The following is a 17,436-nucleotide window of genomic DNA, read 5'->3' as shown; positions in this document are numbered from 1 at the left end:
GTAGCCGCTATGAGTCTGCGGGGCAGGCCCTATGTGTTACGGCCAGCTAGTCGTAGGGGTAGTTTGCAGAAGTTGAGGCTGCGGAACTGGTAACAGTAATCGTAGTCGTGGAATAGTTTCAAGGAAACTATGTCTGTCAATCGTAAGGGTAGGTAAGGCTTCGGTGATCAATCGTAGTCTTGTCAAGGTAGTAGCTGAAAGCGGATGTTAATCCTGATACGAAGTTAATTGCTGAAGAGCTATGGAAAGTCTGTCCTAGAGTCCGGCTCGAGTCCATCCTATATACAAGTCCTGGTCCTGAATATATCCCTTGTCAATGATCAGTTCCTCTGATCGGGTGAGCGCTCATCGTTCGGCATGAGCGCTCATTGTTCGGCATGAGCGCTCATTACTTGGTATGAGCGCTCATGGCCCCACCATGGTCGCTCATGGCCCCACCATGGCCGCTCATATCTTATCTTATCATCACGTGACTTGTACCATAGTTCTTCCGTTCCGTGAGAGGGTGCCTAGTGTCCCTTATCTCCTGCATATGTGGTGTATTATAACCGCCGCGAGCCTGCGGGGCAGGCCCTGTTCTTGGTCATGCATGTTGGGTCGTAACACTATGCTTGTTATGTTTGGGTCGTAACACTAGAGTCAGCCCTACCCCGACTTAGGATAAATTAGGGTAGGGGAGCCCCCTAGTGGACAGAAGAGTAAATAGAAGCCTACCGAGCTGCTATCGAGGCTAGGCGCTAGCAGGCCTAGGAACCTTGGCTAGTGTCAAGTTGGGATGTTGACACAGGGTGGAAGCTCTCAGAGGCCAACTGCAGTTAGGGGTAGAATGATGAATTACTGAAGTCTGCTCCTCCCTCGACGTGTACTCCCTGCGCTGTATATATATCTGAGCTGTTCCTTTGTTGCTTGGACTCCTTACTACCTCTTACTAGCCCCTATCCGGGAGGGCTCTGACACAATGACACAGTACCTTATTCTCAACGCTCAATAGTGGCAGCTGTCTCTCGTTGCGTGCCTAACTAGCTCAGTATTCTTCCTCTTGAAGTATCTCCATCGACTTAACAATATTTTTGATTACATTGATTGAATTTGCAGGTGATTATGTACTTAGTCTGTTTGGTGTAATACCGATGGTGTCCAAGTGATAAATATCGAGGGGTTCGTTTAGTGGTGGCACAAACACGTCGTCGGATAGTGATCAGAATATTTTCAACATCATAGGTACTGTTAACTAGGTGAAGTTTACTAAATACAACTTCCTCATTCATCATTACCCAAAGGAAGCAAGAATCAGGATGCGACAGACACTGTTCACAGAGGCGTTGCCGCATCCGCTGACAGATGAGAATGGATGGCAAAAATAGAACATGCGGCCAGTGTGGATTGAACACACGACCTTCAGATTGATTGAATGAAGTTTCTCGGGCTTGAAGTCCGCTTCAGTCTGACGCTCTCCCAACTGAGCTATGTCCGCCGCTGTTGTTCATGAATGGCAGTGAGCTCTACAGCGAGATGGATCGTTGCCCACTGTTTGGGTGGTTGAGAAGCAGTCTTAGTTTGGTCGGTGACGATCACGAACAGTGGGTTAGATCAGTTCCAGACGCAGGCTACGCCTTGTAGCAGTACAGATAACTCGGAATGGTATAGAAGTGCATAGGGCGCGATCTGTCTAGCTTGGTGGGCGCAAAAGACGCAAGCGCAAAGGGGACTTTGATTTGGTAGGTTTAGGTAACAGTCTGAGGAAGTCTTATAGGCAGTCGCGCCTAGTGTAGTAACCTGAGTTGCCAATTGACTTCAAGGCGTGGAGATGAAATAGCCCAAGTGATCAATACTCGAATCTGTCCGAGGACGTTCCGGTCGGTGTGCCTCATCCTATCATAGGGGTCATGTAATACTCCGGCTTTCTACATGTGCAATTCTCATGTGAAGTAGGTGATGTCATAATGTGATCCAATTCCAAACTCCATTATCATTCATAAGCTTATAATGATACTAGCAGACTACTACTTGTGTGCAATCTCGAAGTTGGTCATTGCGATTCCGAAATTCTCACAAAATATTGCTTGGATGATATCAAACCGGGGAGAGTTTAATCGGAGCAACAGAGAGCTCGTCGCAAGGTCCACATGGCGCTTGACACCGCACTGCAACACAAGCTTCCTTCTCGAAGTCAAGCCTGAAATGCCATGGGGCAACCCCTAGCTTGACTAATTCTCTCTCTCGTGCGCTCCATGTACTCTTTGCCGTTGCATCTCTGGGCGTCAGGGCCAACTTCTGGAATGGTGTATCCGTCCGGATGGTACTTAGACCCCTCATCTCCAGGTAAGTGTCCACCAATTAGTCTAGTGTAGAGAGCAGAAGGACTCCATCGCCACCAGAAGCCCGGCTTGACGTAGTAGGGGTGCGCGAGGTAGTTTGGCAAGTACATTCGGCCTGTCTTTTTGTCCACGTCTTGGATCATGGGTTTGGTCCACCATTTTGGTCGTGGTAAACAGAAGTACTTGAGAACGTTACGTCTGAAAGCGACTAGGTTTTCAAAGATGAAGAAATCCAACCTGCTTGGATTTTCGTATCTAAGGCCATGATGGATCAGCAATTCAGTCCACCCAAGGTATTAGTCGGTCTGGTGACTCACCCCATGGCTTGTCGGAGTACAGGTTCCATCAGGCAACGTAACTGCCTGAATACGAAGTTGTGCGTGAACTTAGGGAAGTCTATTAAGAGTAGAGTAATATTCGCATGTGCCAGCTTTTCGTTCGAGATAGCGTGGACCATGTGGTGCTCCTGGTACTTCAAGCACCACTTCTGGAGCGCCTCCAGCCAGGCCAAGGCATCATCCTTTTGGCTCATGTGGGGAGCCAAGCACTCATAAGAGATGCCCATCTCGTTGCCCAGATCTTTCCAAAAGATAGCCAAGGCATTCTTCTCAAACATGGTTAGGTCCCTCCATTCGTATAGTGCGGTCCAGCGCATAGGTTCGAGGAGGAAGAGGCTGAGAGTGTAGAGCATGTCATCGTTGGATATCTTCCCAGCCTCTCGCCAGCGACTATGAAGGAAGTTAATGCGAGAGATGGCATCTATGTTGCGACGGGAGTCTGGTGTGTTGTAGATAATCTCCGACATTAAAACTACGGTATCTATCCGTCGTTTCGATACTGTGCGATTTCCTGAAAGCTGGCTGGTAGCTACTAAAAGTTTGGAGATCGTTGGGATTCCATATGTCTGCGGATAGTTTAGCTTCTTAGCTTCATAGCCTATAGGTACTCTGGAATCGTTTCTCGCTTTAGACTAACCTTGAAGAGTGCGAAAGACGCGGATGTGTGGAATGTTGTGGGAAATTCCCTTTCCGATAGCTCACGCAATATAGAGGCTGCGTCTGATAATGGCATTGAAGCCATTTCTTCTCGTGTTTTGTACTGGGGAAATCTCCGCTGGAAGCCATCACGACGGCGATATCGTAAGGCCCGAACTACCAGAGCGTAAAATGTGATTGCCGCAATCACTGGTAAAAAGTACATGGTGGAGGTTGTTCTAACTTACAGATGAAGAATAAGAAGGATGGGAAAATGGATGTCTAGTAAGCAGAGGCAACGGACCGAATGGGCTTCGTTTTATTATTCTCTAAGGATTATGCAGTGCGACTTTGGCAAGTAGTTTCCACATTTCCCTAGACGATGCTGCTCATTTAGCCCATCTTCTCGTTTCTTTGACCCCTGGCCCTCGGATGACGCCCCAAAGACGCCTTCTTTTGACATTAACCATCCGAGTCGATATACGTGGGATGCGGGGGTGTCTCAGAAGCACCAATCATCAAATTAGATAAAATTCATGCAGTAGTGCAGATCTGCCGGGATGGGGGCGTTCTGTAGTGCAATTAGCGCAAGCCAAGAGAATTAGAATAGCAGTTAATGGGGCTAAATTTGATTAAAACCCGGAACCCGTCGGGCTTCCGGGCGCGACTATTAGACGAGTTTGGGTCTGAATCAAGTTAGCTGGTCAGTTGGAGTCATACAATTCGACTCAGACCTGATTGGATTAGTAAGCTTTGTACTCCAGGTCGTCGGAAAGGGCAATTCCCAAGCAATCGGGTCACACACACGGACCAGACGCCATTCCCTCTAGTACTGGGACCGTCCCCGGATGATAGCTGAAAGCCTCCCCGGAAAACAAGTTTCCTCAATTAGCCTAGTGAGTACGGCTAAAAGAATTGTAGATGACGTTGTTCTGATTTGCCGACCAAAGATGAAGGTCGCGGCTTGACTGGGTGCTTCGTTGTTAGTTTGATTCAATAATGGAAGCTTCGGCAGGCTTGGTCATGCGAAAGGACTGCATCTGGGAGGCATCCGTATCCGCTGGTTGCGTAGAAGGTTTCAATTAAGCTCATGGGGCAAAATGATGAAACTGAGAGCTAAGTTGGCAGATCTTCGATCTCGGTGATGACCCACCCGTGCCACCCACATTTAAGCCGTTCATGAGACCGGTAATTCGACTATAGATATAATCGGTGAATTCCCACATCTACCTTCTTGACTCGGAAGTGTCTATGAGTCCGGGGTAGTATCTGTGCCACTATCCCATTGACTGCTGCTTAACGTCAGCGGAGCCCTTGTGCGGGGTACAGCCAATAAGGGCATACAGGCTCATCTATGTCAGCCAATAATTAGGCACGTTTTAAGGTACTTATATTATCTATATATTTAGGTTAACGTGCATGATAAGCGAGCGGATCGGACAAGCGAGCGGATCGCTCGACAGCAACCACTCCACGTATGTAAATCTTGATCAACATCAACAAAGTTTAATTAATTGAAACTACCCATAATCCTCCTCTCTAGACATTTCTTTCTGAAATGGACATGTGCGCGCATTATGTCCAGTGTTCCCGCAGACGCCACATCGCCGTTGACCTGTTTCCGTCCTCGGCCGACGGCCACTACTCCGGCGCGTTTCCTCCTCAATCTGAGCTGTAGCCTCTCTCTATGATTAAAGGTCATCTGCCTCAGCTATCCCATCGAGTGCCAATTGGCAACAGGTACATTATGCCCAGTTTGACCCACTTTTGCCCCCTCACCGCGGGAATACATGACGGTACGTCATCAACCCCTATATTTTCCCAGCTGCGTTCACCACCACAACTAACATTTCTACAGATGGGCAACTGTCGCGATGTCCTCAAGCGACTCTGATGCGTCTGATTCGTCAGCGCTTTCACATATCACCGTCGCAGTACTTCCCGAAGACCTTGATAGCGCCTGTACAGCTCAATGTAGGCCCGAGAGGTGTGATAACGCAACTGTACGCCCACACGAATCGTCTCCGCTAGAAAGGGGCACACCGGGCCAATTCAACCCCCTCGACGTGCCCTACCGCGCCGCAACAGTACGGGGTCTATCTACTACCCCTTTAGAGCTTTTTCAGCAGTATGTGCCTTTGAGGCTGGTTGAATCGTGGGTACAGTGGACCAATGAAGCCGCAGTACGAGGCCCTGTTCAACAACACTCTCGAAGCAGCAACTGGAGGCCAACCTCTGTAGACGAGGTCTACCTGTTCCTAGGTATTCTTATCTATATGGGAATACACGTCGAGAGCAAGATATCGCAATATTGGTCAACCTCTCAAAATAGCGAAGACCCCATTCATCTGTTTACTCGCTTTATATCACGCAACCGCTTCCAGATTTTATTACGCCGCCTATGTATCTTCGATACTGCCAACTTTAGCCAGCCAGACTCTCCGCCTACGAAGAAACGGCGCCGCAGCGAAGCCCAGCCTCGTGAGGACCTCATGCCTAAAGTGTACAGGCAAGTCAACCAGTGGTCTAGCCACATACAAGAAGTAGGGGATTCTTTCTACATACCTGGTAGTAACCTCACGGTTGATGAGGCAATGGTTCGATTTACAGGTCGTTCAATTGAGAAAACAACAATACCTGGAAAGCCTACACCAGTTGGCTATAAAGTATGGGTTTTGGCGCAGTCTGGTTACTTTATACGTTGGTTGTGACATGTTCACGGCAAGGGACCCTACGGGCTCGTTCCACAGCAGCGCTCACAGCGTCACCAAAAGAAGAGGGATGAAACTAGCCTTACGCCAACCCAACGCGTAGTTACCACACTACTAACGCTACTGCCAGTTGCTGAATACCACGTTTTTCTTGATAATCTGTTTGCCTCTGTCAAGCTCTTCAGGGCGTTGCGGTTGAACTCAATAGGGGCTACGGGAACCTGCCGGAAGGACGGGGGAATCGATCGATTACTTGTCGATGAAAAAGAAGATGAAGGGAGGTATATCCCATGGGGGGAAATCCACTGTATCCCTACGAAAGATGGTCAGGTACGTGAAAGAATAGGCCGTAATCATAGTATCTAACATATCCCTAGATCAATCAACTGAGCTGGAAGGACAACGCTCTCGTCCTTTTCCTAACAACCGTCTTTCGTGGTACTGAAGAGATCATACGAAGCCGACGCCGACCGAATAAATCCTCTGCGGCAGCTCGTGCTGCCCGGGAAGTTTTTGGCACCGAAGCCAGGAAGAACCTACCGATCCCACTTTGTATCGACGAATATAACCATAATATGAATGGCGTAGATACAGGGGATCAAATGAGGTCTTATAACCAGTATGGGCGACCAGTTCGTCGCGGTGGGTGGCAATCCCTTGCGTGGAACTTTCTTCTAGGAACTTTCTTCTAGAAGTAGTTCTTGTAAATAGTTTCCTTTTACAACGCTGGGGAGAGCCAGGGTGGGCACGAGTCAACTCTCAATATGAATGGCGGCGGTCCCTTTCTGCCCAGCTAATTCAACACTTTGGGCCATTAAGTAATGGAAGGAAATACAGCCGGCCCCAAAGGTGACAGATAAAAGGAATAGTTCTATTCCGTCGGAACAGCATGTAGTTGTTGTTGTTGTTGTTGTTCTATTTAACGCCATGGCGGCAAGGGCGCAGCCGCCCTTGCGGCAGACCTCCCGGAGGGTATGTGGCGTGGAGGGTCGCAGGCTCTAGCTATATACTATATAGTACAAGCCGTATCCTGACGTCCTCCAAATCTTGCTCGTGAGCTACTATGTGTTCTATCCATCCCTAGTTCCCACTGGTGCCCTAGTTCCGTTATAACCATCTGGTTTCTTAATAGAGGTAGTTTGTCGTTTGGAGGATAGGTTATGACCTATCTCCTAGTACCGGAACAGCATGTAAGGGACAGGCGGAAAAATCCCTCGGCTTGTGTAGCTTGTACTCAACAGAAAAGAGCACTAGGCGAGACTACAGGAAACTCACGATCCCACAGAAAAAAGACGAGGTCAGGGTGCCTGCAGTGTGGAGTAGCGCTTTGTAACTCGGATGATTGCTGGTACCTCTTTCATAGTCAGAGTATATAGACAACAGAAGTGTCCATAATCTAGGCTTTTTGGTTGGCTAGAAGAAGTCTTGGCTGTCTCCTGAGTGGTCAGTTCCCCTCAAGGGCATGTACCTGTTGCCAATTGGCACTCGATGGGATAGTAAGGCTCCCTCCTTGCCTAAGACGAGTTTTCTTAGATCTCCGCCGTCGGCTAAATAGATTATTCTCCTCCCGAAGGGTTTTATTCTCAGCCTCTAGAAGAGTATTACGATGCATTATAGCTAGTGTCCCTTTGAGGATATGGTTAACTGCGTTATTAGCTGGTGTTGGCGAGCTATTTGGATGATTTAAGATTCGATCTTTAATCAAAGTTGACTGAGAATTTGCCTCTGTTGGGTTGTTTGGTGTCTGAGAAGTCCACGCGGGGGGTGTTGTTGGAAGAGACCCTGGGGGCGTTGGAGTGTGTAACTTCACATCCAGCTTCGAAAGCACACTTTCAGCACTTAACGGAACAAGCCCAGCCCCTCTGAAACCTCCCTGGATGTTTTTTACCGTTAGGGCTTGCGTGAAAGCGTTGCGAAATGCAGGGAAGAAGTCCTCCTTCGTAATATGGGTATTACCCCGGCGCATCTTATCCTCAATTTGTCGACCATAAGCCGTCTTTAGTGGCCCAAAACACCCAAAGCCTAAGGGCTGAAGTATATGAGACGAATGGGCCGGCATGTAGAGTATGATGATATTGTTTTCCTTGTAATATATCTCAAAGTCCGCAGGGTGGTGACTTTCATGCCCATCAACGACGAGGAGGCGATATCTACCAGTTGCACGCGGTTTTGTATGCCGATCAAAGTACTAGAGCCAGTCTAGGCCTCTTTCATTTGTTTTCCATCCGTTTTCAGACGTTGCAATAACCCAGTCGCGTGGGAGACCTGTTTCTGTGTACCAGGTGGAGAGGTGATATTGGCCTGTGACGATGATGTACGGCGGAACGCTGTAGCCTGACGAACTGATGGCTTGAATGACTGTAACCCATTCACGATTGCCAGGCTGCGTCATTTTCGTGTTTGAACGCCTTTCAGCACTCGTGACAACCATTCCGGATGCAATCTGGCCCATCATAAACCCAGTCTCATCAAAGTTGTAGATATCGGAGTCCACGATGCCGTACTTCGCGATTGTGTTCCCCACAAGGCGAAACCACGCGTTTATCGCATCTGGATCTTCACATTGGGCCCTCTTATAGTCATACTTGCGAAAAAAGCGCGTCCGGAGCTGTGGTTGTCGCTTGACGAAGTTCGAAGCCCAGCACTTCCCAACTGGGGGCGCGCCGCGGTCGGCGAGTAGTCGATTAGCCATTTCTTCTACACCACTGATCCGAGGAGGGAATAATCGGGAATCTAGGTCGATAATATACTTAACTAGCGTATCCTCTTCGAGCAACGTCAAATTCCGTAAGTTTGGTACGGTTTTAAGTCGCGAAGTTCTTCCATTGATACGGGTGCGTAAGGTTGAAAATGGCACTGAGTAGATCCGAGCTGTACCTTTAATACTCAAATTTGGTATTTTTTCGATAGCTTGAACTGCTAGAATTATGCCAGCTTCTTTGTTTGATGACTGTATCATTGTGGTGGATGGATATGTATTGGAAAGAAAATAGATGTGGCGGTCGCTGTTGAGCGATCCGCTCGCTTGTCCGATCCGCTCGCTTATCATGCACGTTATACCAAAGGTACCAGCAATCTCGGTCGGTACATAACGATATATCGCAATCTAAGCAGCCTTTTCGAATATACCTTCGCAGCTTTCTAAGGTTATTACCAGATATCTCGCCTAGAGCCTGGCGGGATCGTAAGGCTGTTATATTACTACAATAGGAGCAAGGCGAACAGGACTTTCTCGATCCCTTGCGATAGTGCTGCCAAGAAATAGAGGTATTCCTTTTACCTCTTGTTTGCTTAGGTCGTGATCTTTGCCGACCCCCTGCTAATGGTCCAAACTGCTGGATAAGCTGGGCTGCAAGCAGTTGCCGCCATTAATACTACTTTTTAATAGATCGCCAACTAGGCTTGCCCCAGAGCTGCAGCAGAGAGCTGTTCACAACGATCACTTCTAGCAGAAAGTCCCAAGCAATTGCCTACCAGCCCCCTCGCCGGATAGGGTGGCCCCATTGATAATAGGACCTCATCTGGTCACTAATATCAACGCCGTTCATCTTATAATTATACTCGTCTATTGGTGCCGGCACTGGCAGGTTCTTCCGGACGTCGGCGCCGAAGACTTTCCAGGCAGCTCGCTTTGCAGCAGTATCTCCGGCCGGTCGGCGCCGGCTCCGGATAATATCCTGGCCTTCTCGGAAGACCGTTATCAAGAAGAGTATAATAGCATTATCTTTCCAGGTAAACTGGTTGACCTAGAAGAACTAATTTGTATAAAAATCCTTAAAAAGTAGTTTTTATAACACTATTATAAAGGCCTTAGTTTACGGTACCTATAGCTCGTAGATAAGCTCCTCGGTAAAGGCAGCGACGGCTGTCTTATTCGTGAACGTAGCATTACCTAGTTATGTAAACTAGACGGCGCTCTTGCGGGACGACGCCACCCGGGCGCCGTAATAATAAAGTAGTTCCCGTATATAGAGCAGTACGGGCTAGCCCGTCTTGGCGTAGTAAGGCCACCGTACTATATTAATAATAGCCCTGCCCGACCCCGACCCGCCGAGATTTACAACGGCCGGGTTAAGGAAAGGCTAGCTACCGGCCCAAAAGCTAGCGAAGGTGCTGAGCGGCCGTAAGACCGATCCGGCGAGGTGCCGCAGGTAGCCTGAGAATATATACCCGCCTAGCCGGTCTATAACGGCGACCGCCTCGGACCGCGCCAGGTCGAGCCCCTATTCGCCGCTAAAGACAAACTAGCGATATGTCTTGTTAGGACCTAGCTCGAAGAGCCGTACATAGGCGTATATGATCCGCGGGAAGACCTCGAGCGGTATCGACTAGAAGATATATATAAAGGACTCCTACTCGACTAGGAAGAAGCGTATTATCTAGAAGATGGGGCGTATCACGGTCTTGAACGTCTGCTCTCCCGCCGTTATACGTCGGACGTTTAACGAGACTACTTACTCGAGTCGGAATACTACCTCCTCGTTATTGATAATAATGTCTATTTACCGCCGCTCCCTTGCAAACGGCTTAGCCTTGTTAGGTCTGTAGAGAATACGTAGTAACCGCTTGCGCTTCTCCCGTACCACCGCCATAGCCCCGTCGTCCGACGCCGGCACGGTCATGGCTACCGTTACGTACCCCTTAGTGGCCGGCAGGTCGTGGGGACTATAGCGGACGCTATGCTTAATATTAGAGTACCCCTGGAAGTAGCCAAAGGAGAGGACGTCCGCGCCCTTGTTCCGGTCGTTTATATTGCCCTTTATAGCGGCGAAGAGCGAGTTAGGGAATAAGGGTAGGTAGTAAGAGGATATATTATTATATACCGGGTAGAGGGCTTATAAATAGAAAGTGAAGTCTTACGCGCTTACGAATTCCCTCCTAAATATATTCTTATTAGCTAATAGGTACCGTATTTCTAATAAGTCCGCATCGCCGCCCGTCGCCCTATTGTTATTAATGTAGATAGCGAGTATATATAAGACGGCCGTAATGTTCTATAGATAGAACCGGGTTTCGAGCTCGGATACTAGCTTTCTTAGGCCGTTATACTTATATAGAATCTGCTCGTAGCGGCCGTCTTTGAAGCCGTCCGTGCGCCGGCCTCTTGCTGCTCTGTATCTTGCTTATGCGGTCGGCCGACCCCGTATAGATAGCTCTTCTAGGCGGAGCGTCTCTTTATTAATATCGTCGTCCCGCTCCCCTTCTTCTTTATTCCCCCCTTCCGCCTTATCTTTATTGTTGCCTATTTCTTTTATAAAGTAGTGTCTCTTATACGGCAGTGTTACGGCCAGCTAGTCGTAGTGAGGTATGTTTGCAGAAGTTGAGGCTGCGGAACTGGTAACAGTATTCGTAGTCGGGGACAGCTTCAAGGAAGCTATGTCTATAAGTCGTAAGGTAAGGGAAGGCTTCGGTGATCAATCGTAGTCTTATCAAAGAGGTTCTCAGGGAAGATAGCTGAAAGCGATCATAAGATCTGATACGAAGTTAATTGCTGAAGAAGCTATGGGAAGTCTGTCCTAGAGTCCGGCTCAAGTCCATCCTATATACAAGTCCTGATTCTGAACATGTCCTTTGTGCTGGACAGTGTCCTTGTTTGGATATGTTGGATAGCTCATATCCTGGTTATCCAAGGATCTGATGATGATGATGATGTATTTAACGTCTGGTGACAAAAGGACGTGCCGGGCGCTATGCCGACATAGTCTATGCTAATCTAAACTATGTTACAGGCTACCGTCTTCACCTAACGTTCTTATTTAATAACTCGGGCAAATTTTGGAAAAGAAATTGGTCTCCTCTATCTATTCGCATAGAAGAGAGGCTCCCTTAGTAGAACCTAATAAGAAATTAATGCTTACTTTAGCTATACGTTGGCGGAGGTAGCGCGGTATAGCCTTGCGTCCACGCTTGCAGAAGTAGAAATGGACTGGTGTCTTGGGTTTCCCATAGCTGTAGTTGAGCAATGCATCTTGATGAGCGAATCTCTCGTGGTATGCTGTAAAGTCTCCATGATGGGATCTTGCTGCGTATAGCCTTCCTAGTAAGTTCCGAGGGAGGCGGAGTTCAGGCGGCTTGGGGTGAAGAATTATCTCGAGGTCGGCATATTGCCGAGGGCATTGGGACAGCCATTTTCTGGTAAAGGCTTGGAAGGTAGTGTCAGAGCCCTCCCGGATAGGGGCTAGTAAGAGGTAGTAAGGAGTCCAAGCAACAAAGGAACAGCTCAGATATATATACAGCGCAGGGAGTACACGTCGAGGGAGGAGCAGACTTCAGTAATTCATCATTCTACCCCTAACTGCAGTTGGCCTCTGAGAGCTTCCACCCTGCGTCAACATCCCAACTTGACAGGTAGCTACTTTAGCTTGCCTTTCTAGGTGCGCTAATGAGGGCTGTGGTTGTGATTTTGGGATTAGTTTGCAGGCTTCCTTGGCTAGAGCATCCACTTCTTCATTTCCTGGTACTCCCGTGTGCCCAGGGCACCACCAAACATAAACCCTGCCGGGGGTTGTCCAGCTCTCTCTTTGTCTCCGAGTCCAGGAGGAAGAGAGCCTATTGAAGGCCCTAAATCTAGCCTGGCTGCTTCCTGTGCTCTGGGAGTATAGTCTAGCCGCGACTGCGAGGTTGTCGAGGCAGATGTGGACGTTATCTGCCATACTAGCCGTAGGAGCCCGGGTGGCTTCCATCAGGCCGTGATACGTAGCATGTGCCTCCGCGTCATACACCTTAGTTTGGGAGCCGAGTGGTTCGGATCCGCGGAAAATCTGCCGTGTAGCTTGGTACCCTACCCAGCCTGCTCCGGCGGAGGTACTGCTGCCGTCCGACATCTAGGACCCGTCAGTGTAGACAACAATGTCCCGCTTGGAGAAAGTTGCCATCCTGCCTGCAAAGGAGAGGGCCTGTTCTTCTTTGGTCTTATTAGGTTCGTAGCCGACCCTAGCGAGGGCTGTCTGCCAGTCCGCTAGTTGCTCCCAAGGGGGGAGTTCTAACGGATCGATATATTCGGTATTTTTGCTTACGAGGCTTGCCATTCGTCGTAACCGTAAGTCTGGTCCTGATTTGTCCCTGAGTCTCGTTCGGAGAGGGTGTCGCTCGTCCAGACGATAGATTCTGGTGGACGCTATATGGAGCTTCGCGTCCAGTATCACCTCTGCTGGGGTAGAGCCGCCTCGCGCTATAGGATCGGTATAGGCGTCGTTCTGTATACGGGGACCATCGCTCTAATGGCTTTGGTTTGCGTCGCGTCCAGTTGGTGTAGCAGACTACTAACCCCGTTTGAGATAGTACGTCCATTCTTTATCCGGCTCTTGCCGGGCCACCATGCTTAGATGCATAGTACTAAGTGGGTAATATACAAGAGGTGATCGCTCGACGAAGTAAGTACGTAGGCGCGCCCTAGACAGTGTTCCCTAGTCCCCGTAGTCTATTGACTATTTGGTATGCTTTTATAGAGAGGTTTCTTACGTGACTCTTAAATATGAGTTTACGGTCGAAGTAAACGCCGAGCTAGCGTAGAGAAGAGCCTTCTTTGATAGCCTGAACTGTATGATACCTCCCATCCGGCAAACCTACTGTGATTAATAGGTTTCCGTCTTTTCGTCTCTTAGTAAAGTGGATTAGTTCGGACTTATCGAGGTTAAAAGTGATTCCTTCCGTCGCGCCCCATCCTAAGGTTTCTTTCTATTCCTTGGTTAGGATGTCACAGTTATTCTCTAGTAATGTTAAGCTTACTAAGATAGCGACGTCATCGGCGTAGCCGAAACGAGATCGCTTCCTTCCTAGGCGAGCTATGCCTAGCTTAAAAAGAGGTTCAATATAGAGCATGAATAGAATGGAGACACGGGTGAGCCTTGTAGTAGTCCGCATTCGAGACCGAAGACGTCTCCTACCTCCCCATCAAGCTTATTCTTGCTCTCCTTCCGGTAACAAAACTTAAGACCCAGCGTACGAGGTTCTCCGGCCATCCTTGTTCGTAGAGGCGTCGGACTAGTCGTCCTAGGAGCACGGCGTCGAAAGCCCCTTTTATATCGAGCATAAGCATAGAGGTAACCAGGCCTCTTTGCCAGGCGCACTCGATGTCGTAGATAGCCGCTACGATGAGGTCGCTACAAGAGCGAAGAGGGAGTGCTCCAAACTATTGATCGTGCAGAACACGATGTTTAACTACGATCCAGGCAAGTCGTCTGGCGATAAGTCTCTCCAAGCCTTTTCCGAGGACGGCCAAGAGCGCAATTGGCCTATAGGAGCGCGGGAGTGTCTTGTCTCTTTTTCCCGGTTTTGCTAGGATCACGAGAGTTGCTTCTTTAAAACAAGTAGGATACCAACCCTCGCGTATACACCCGCTATAAAGTGAGAGGACAATATCCTCGATAACTGGCCATGCTATTTTCAAAGCAGTCGTAGTGATTCCGTCGGTCCCAGGAGTCGTGTTTCCCGCGGTGAGAACCGAAGACCGTACCTCGTCCTTCGTAACCTGCGGGAAAGGAAGCGTAGCTTGCCTTTGTAGGACTGGGCTTTCTGTTGGTATGTCCTCGGAGATTGCAGCGTTTCTAAGGAGGACGCGGGTAAATAAGTCGCGCTTCTCTTTTGGTTGTGAGACAAGCGTGTCTTGGTTGTCTACATCTCGGAGTGGCGGGGTCTGAAAGGATCCTGTGGCTTTGTGCCAACCGACCATTTCAAATATGTCTTTGCTTGAGGAGGCTGAGGAGATCTTATCTTTCCAAAAGGCATCCTTGGAGCGTTTAAATTCGTAGAGGAAGTCCTGTTTTAGAGCTTCGACCTCCTCTTCTTCCCATTGGCAGTTCACTCCGGCTGCGCGGAGTCTTGCTAACATCGCTCGCTTACTCGCATAGGCTCGGTGTTTACGTGTGCAGCTCTCGCTCCAGTATGGTCTCCCTGTACCTTTCCCGAGCGTGCGCTTTGTGGAAGCCGTGAGTGCTTTAATAAGACAGTCCGTAAGCTGTTGTGCTAGGAGATCTAAAGACTGTGGGTCTTGGATGTTGCTTGCAGTGCGGCGCATGGGTTGTAAGTTGCGTTTAATGATGCCGAGGAAAAGCTCCTCGTCCATCGTGTCGAGCCGAAACCTTCCCGGCGTCTGGCTGGGTGAATCGATCAGGGCCAAGGGGACCCGGGTAAGCAGAGATTCGTGGTCTGATGTCGTGTGTAGTGACGTTTCTATGCTGGTGGAAGCCCCATGGAGGTTGCTGGACGCCCAGCATAAATCTAGGGTGTTGCCGCCTTTGTGCGTGGGTTCACCTATAGGTGACATTAGGACAAGGCTAGCGGCTTCTGCCCATTCTACTAGGTTTTCAGCGTCCGGGGAACTCGTGGCCTCGGGCTGCCACGTCCAATGGTGTAAGTTAAAATCCCCCGCAATCAGTACTCGATCCTCAGGTTTGGGTTGCCAGGCCCCTAGGATGTTCCTGAGAGCCTGGCCAGATCGCAGAGAGCCACGAGGGGCGTTGTATACGTTGATGACTGTGAGGACCTCCTTTGTTCCTGAGAGGAGTCGTAAGAAGAGCAGGTCTGTGGATGGATCGGGTAGAGGCCGTATTTGTACGCCTCGTACCCCAGTTCCTCTGCGGAGGTAGGTAAGTACCCTGGGACGGTCTTCGGTCCAGTTATCTACTGGGGTGAAAGTCTCAAAACCTGGGTGGTGTCTTGTGAGCCTCCTCTCTTCCGAACGGATAGACGGCTCTTGTATTAGGAGTATATCGATCTGGGCTGCGTAAGCCAGGTTCAGTGCTGTTTCGTGGCGGATGCCCGCCTCCCACATTCGCTTGCATGATTTGCAGGGTTTTAGAGGGCTGTATTCTTCTTTTATGTCTCATTCGCCGGGGTACAGTCCATCGCTTATTCTTCTTCACGGGAATGTCGATACGACTGCTGGGTCGCATTTCTCCATAATCTTTCTCCCTCAGCTCGGATAGCCCGTAGCTAAGCCTTATCCCTCCTCTGGACTACCCCCTTCACCACTTTAGGTTAGATAGGGCAAGTCGCATCGAAGGCGGCGTGAGGCCCGTTACACGACGGGCATTTAAAGGGGCAGTCGCAGCCATCGTGACCCTCAGTGCCGCCGCAGGGTGCCCGGTGTTGATCTGTTGTGTAGGAAGGAGAGCTGCACTTGAGGCATCTCTTCCTTCTGGTGCACGTTCGTTCGTTATGAAAACCGCCGCAGCGGAGACATTAAAGAGACCTCTTCTCCTTCGGGAACTACAGGTTTACAAAAACGCTGGCCCCCATCAAACGGAGGCGTCTTGGTAGTTACCTTACGGCTTCCGCCTTGAACCAGGCTATCACCGTGCCTAGCCTTTCGACTTCGTCCTTCCTAGAGAAGTATGCTTTTTCAGGCTTGAGTTTCGTCGAGACCTAGATCTCTTCAAGGAGCTCCTCGGTCGTGATTTCCAGCTCAGTGTTGGTTACCAGACAATGCCTGGTGTAAGGGACGTTTACGATATAGGCTCGGATCCAGGTATCGCATTGCTCGATTGCTTGCGCTTAGAGAAGGGCAGCGATCTGTTCTCTGTTCTCTAGCAGGACTTTTGCACCTTCCATTGACGAAGGTAGGAGTGCTAATCCTATCTTAACATGGTCGATCCCCTTGAGGGCTTCTCGGGCTTGGGGACTTAGCCTTTCCCGAACGAAGATGTATATGTCGTAGGCTTTCTCGTTCCGAAGCGGGCTTTTAGGCGATAGACGCGCGAAGACGCGTAGATCCTTTAAGGCCGCCCGGTTTGTAGCTTGTTTTACGGCTTGTTTAGCTGGCGTTGGTTCATCCTGTCTTCTGGACAGTGGCTGGCTCGCCGCCGCCGCGTATGAACGGACTGGGGGCGGCTGGTTCTGGGTTGTGTGCGAGGGATGCCCCTGGGAACTCAGGTCAGTCTCGCTAGGCCCTGTGCTAATAGCGTGCATAGACCTTGCTAGACCACGTTGATGCCGGTTTGAACGCTGTTTCTCCTCCTGAAGCTCTCTCTCCAAGGATTCGATCTTCGTCAAACAGTCTTTCAAAAACTGTTCCCTCTCGGCGTCCCGACGCAGGAGGTCCTGGACCAGATTCGAAAGCTTATTGATCTCGTCTTTGAGCTCAGAATTGTCCTAGTGGTTGACTTGCTCAACCACTCTGACCTTTGCAGTCGGCTTCCGGACTCGTCCCGACCGCCGAGATATACCGGCGTCCCCGTGAACCGTGATCGATGGCCCTACATCTAGGGAGACCGCCATGGTCGTGGAATTCAGCTCGTATGGGCTGATGTTGAGAGATGATAGTGCAGTGGGCCGTAGCCCTCTATAACCTTAACAATTACTAATAGTGGGTACCTTTCGAGGTATGTGTTCAGAAGTTTTTTTTTGCGCTCACTTTGGGTGATCACTGTGATCACCTTATCGTGTGTTCACTTTCCTTCTCGTCACGTGACTTGTTCCATAGTTCTTCCGTTC

At 49.5% G+C, this 17,436-nt stretch overlaps 2 protein-coding genes and 1 non-coding gene across 3 annotated transcripts; 1 reads left to right on the top strand and 2 right to left on the bottom strand.

Moving 5' to 3' along the window:
• Nucleotides 1–1,368: 1,368 nt before the first annotated feature.
• On the bottom strand, nt 1,369–1,474 carry BDP81DRAFT_t344. Its single transcript has one exon. It is a non-coding gene; the product is annotated as a tRNA-Phe (tRNA).
• A 463-nt stretch (nt 1,475–1,937) lies between these two features.
• BDP81DRAFT_440304 (uncharacterized protein) lies at nt 1,938–3,660 on the bottom strand. Its single transcript, XM_060591493.1, has 3 exons — nt 3,294–3,660; nt 2,636–3,222; nt 1,938–2,573 (listed from the first exon to the last, which is right to left on the bottom strand). The coding sequence occupies exons 1-3, from the start codon at nt 3,516–3,518 to the stop codon at nt 2,171–2,173; spliced, it is 1,215 nt and encodes a 404-aa protein (XP_060439157.1). The 5' UTR covers nt 3,519–3,660; the 3' UTR covers nt 1,938–2,170.
• A 3,425-nt stretch (nt 3,661–7,085) lies between these two features.
• On the top strand, nt 7,086–7,490 carry BDP81DRAFT_139960 (uncharacterized protein). Its single transcript, XM_060581818.1, has one exon. It carries the CDS (start codon nt 7,164–7,166, stop codon nt 7,377–7,379), a length of 216 nt encoding a protein of 71 aa, XP_060439156.1. The 5' UTR covers nt 7,086–7,163; the 3' UTR covers nt 7,380–7,490.
• Nucleotides 7,491–17,436: the final 9,946 nt, after the last annotated feature.

Source organism: Colletotrichum phormii, assembly GCF_030913505.1.
Source record: "Colletotrichum phormii strain CBS 102054 chromosome Unknown BDP81scaffold_31, whole genome shotgun sequence".
NCBI lineage: Eukaryota > Fungi > Ascomycota > Sordariomycetes > Glomerellales > Glomerellaceae > Colletotrichum > Colletotrichum phormii.
Note: the sequence above shows the minus strand (reverse complement) of the source record. Positions and strands in the feature narration are given on the sequence as shown.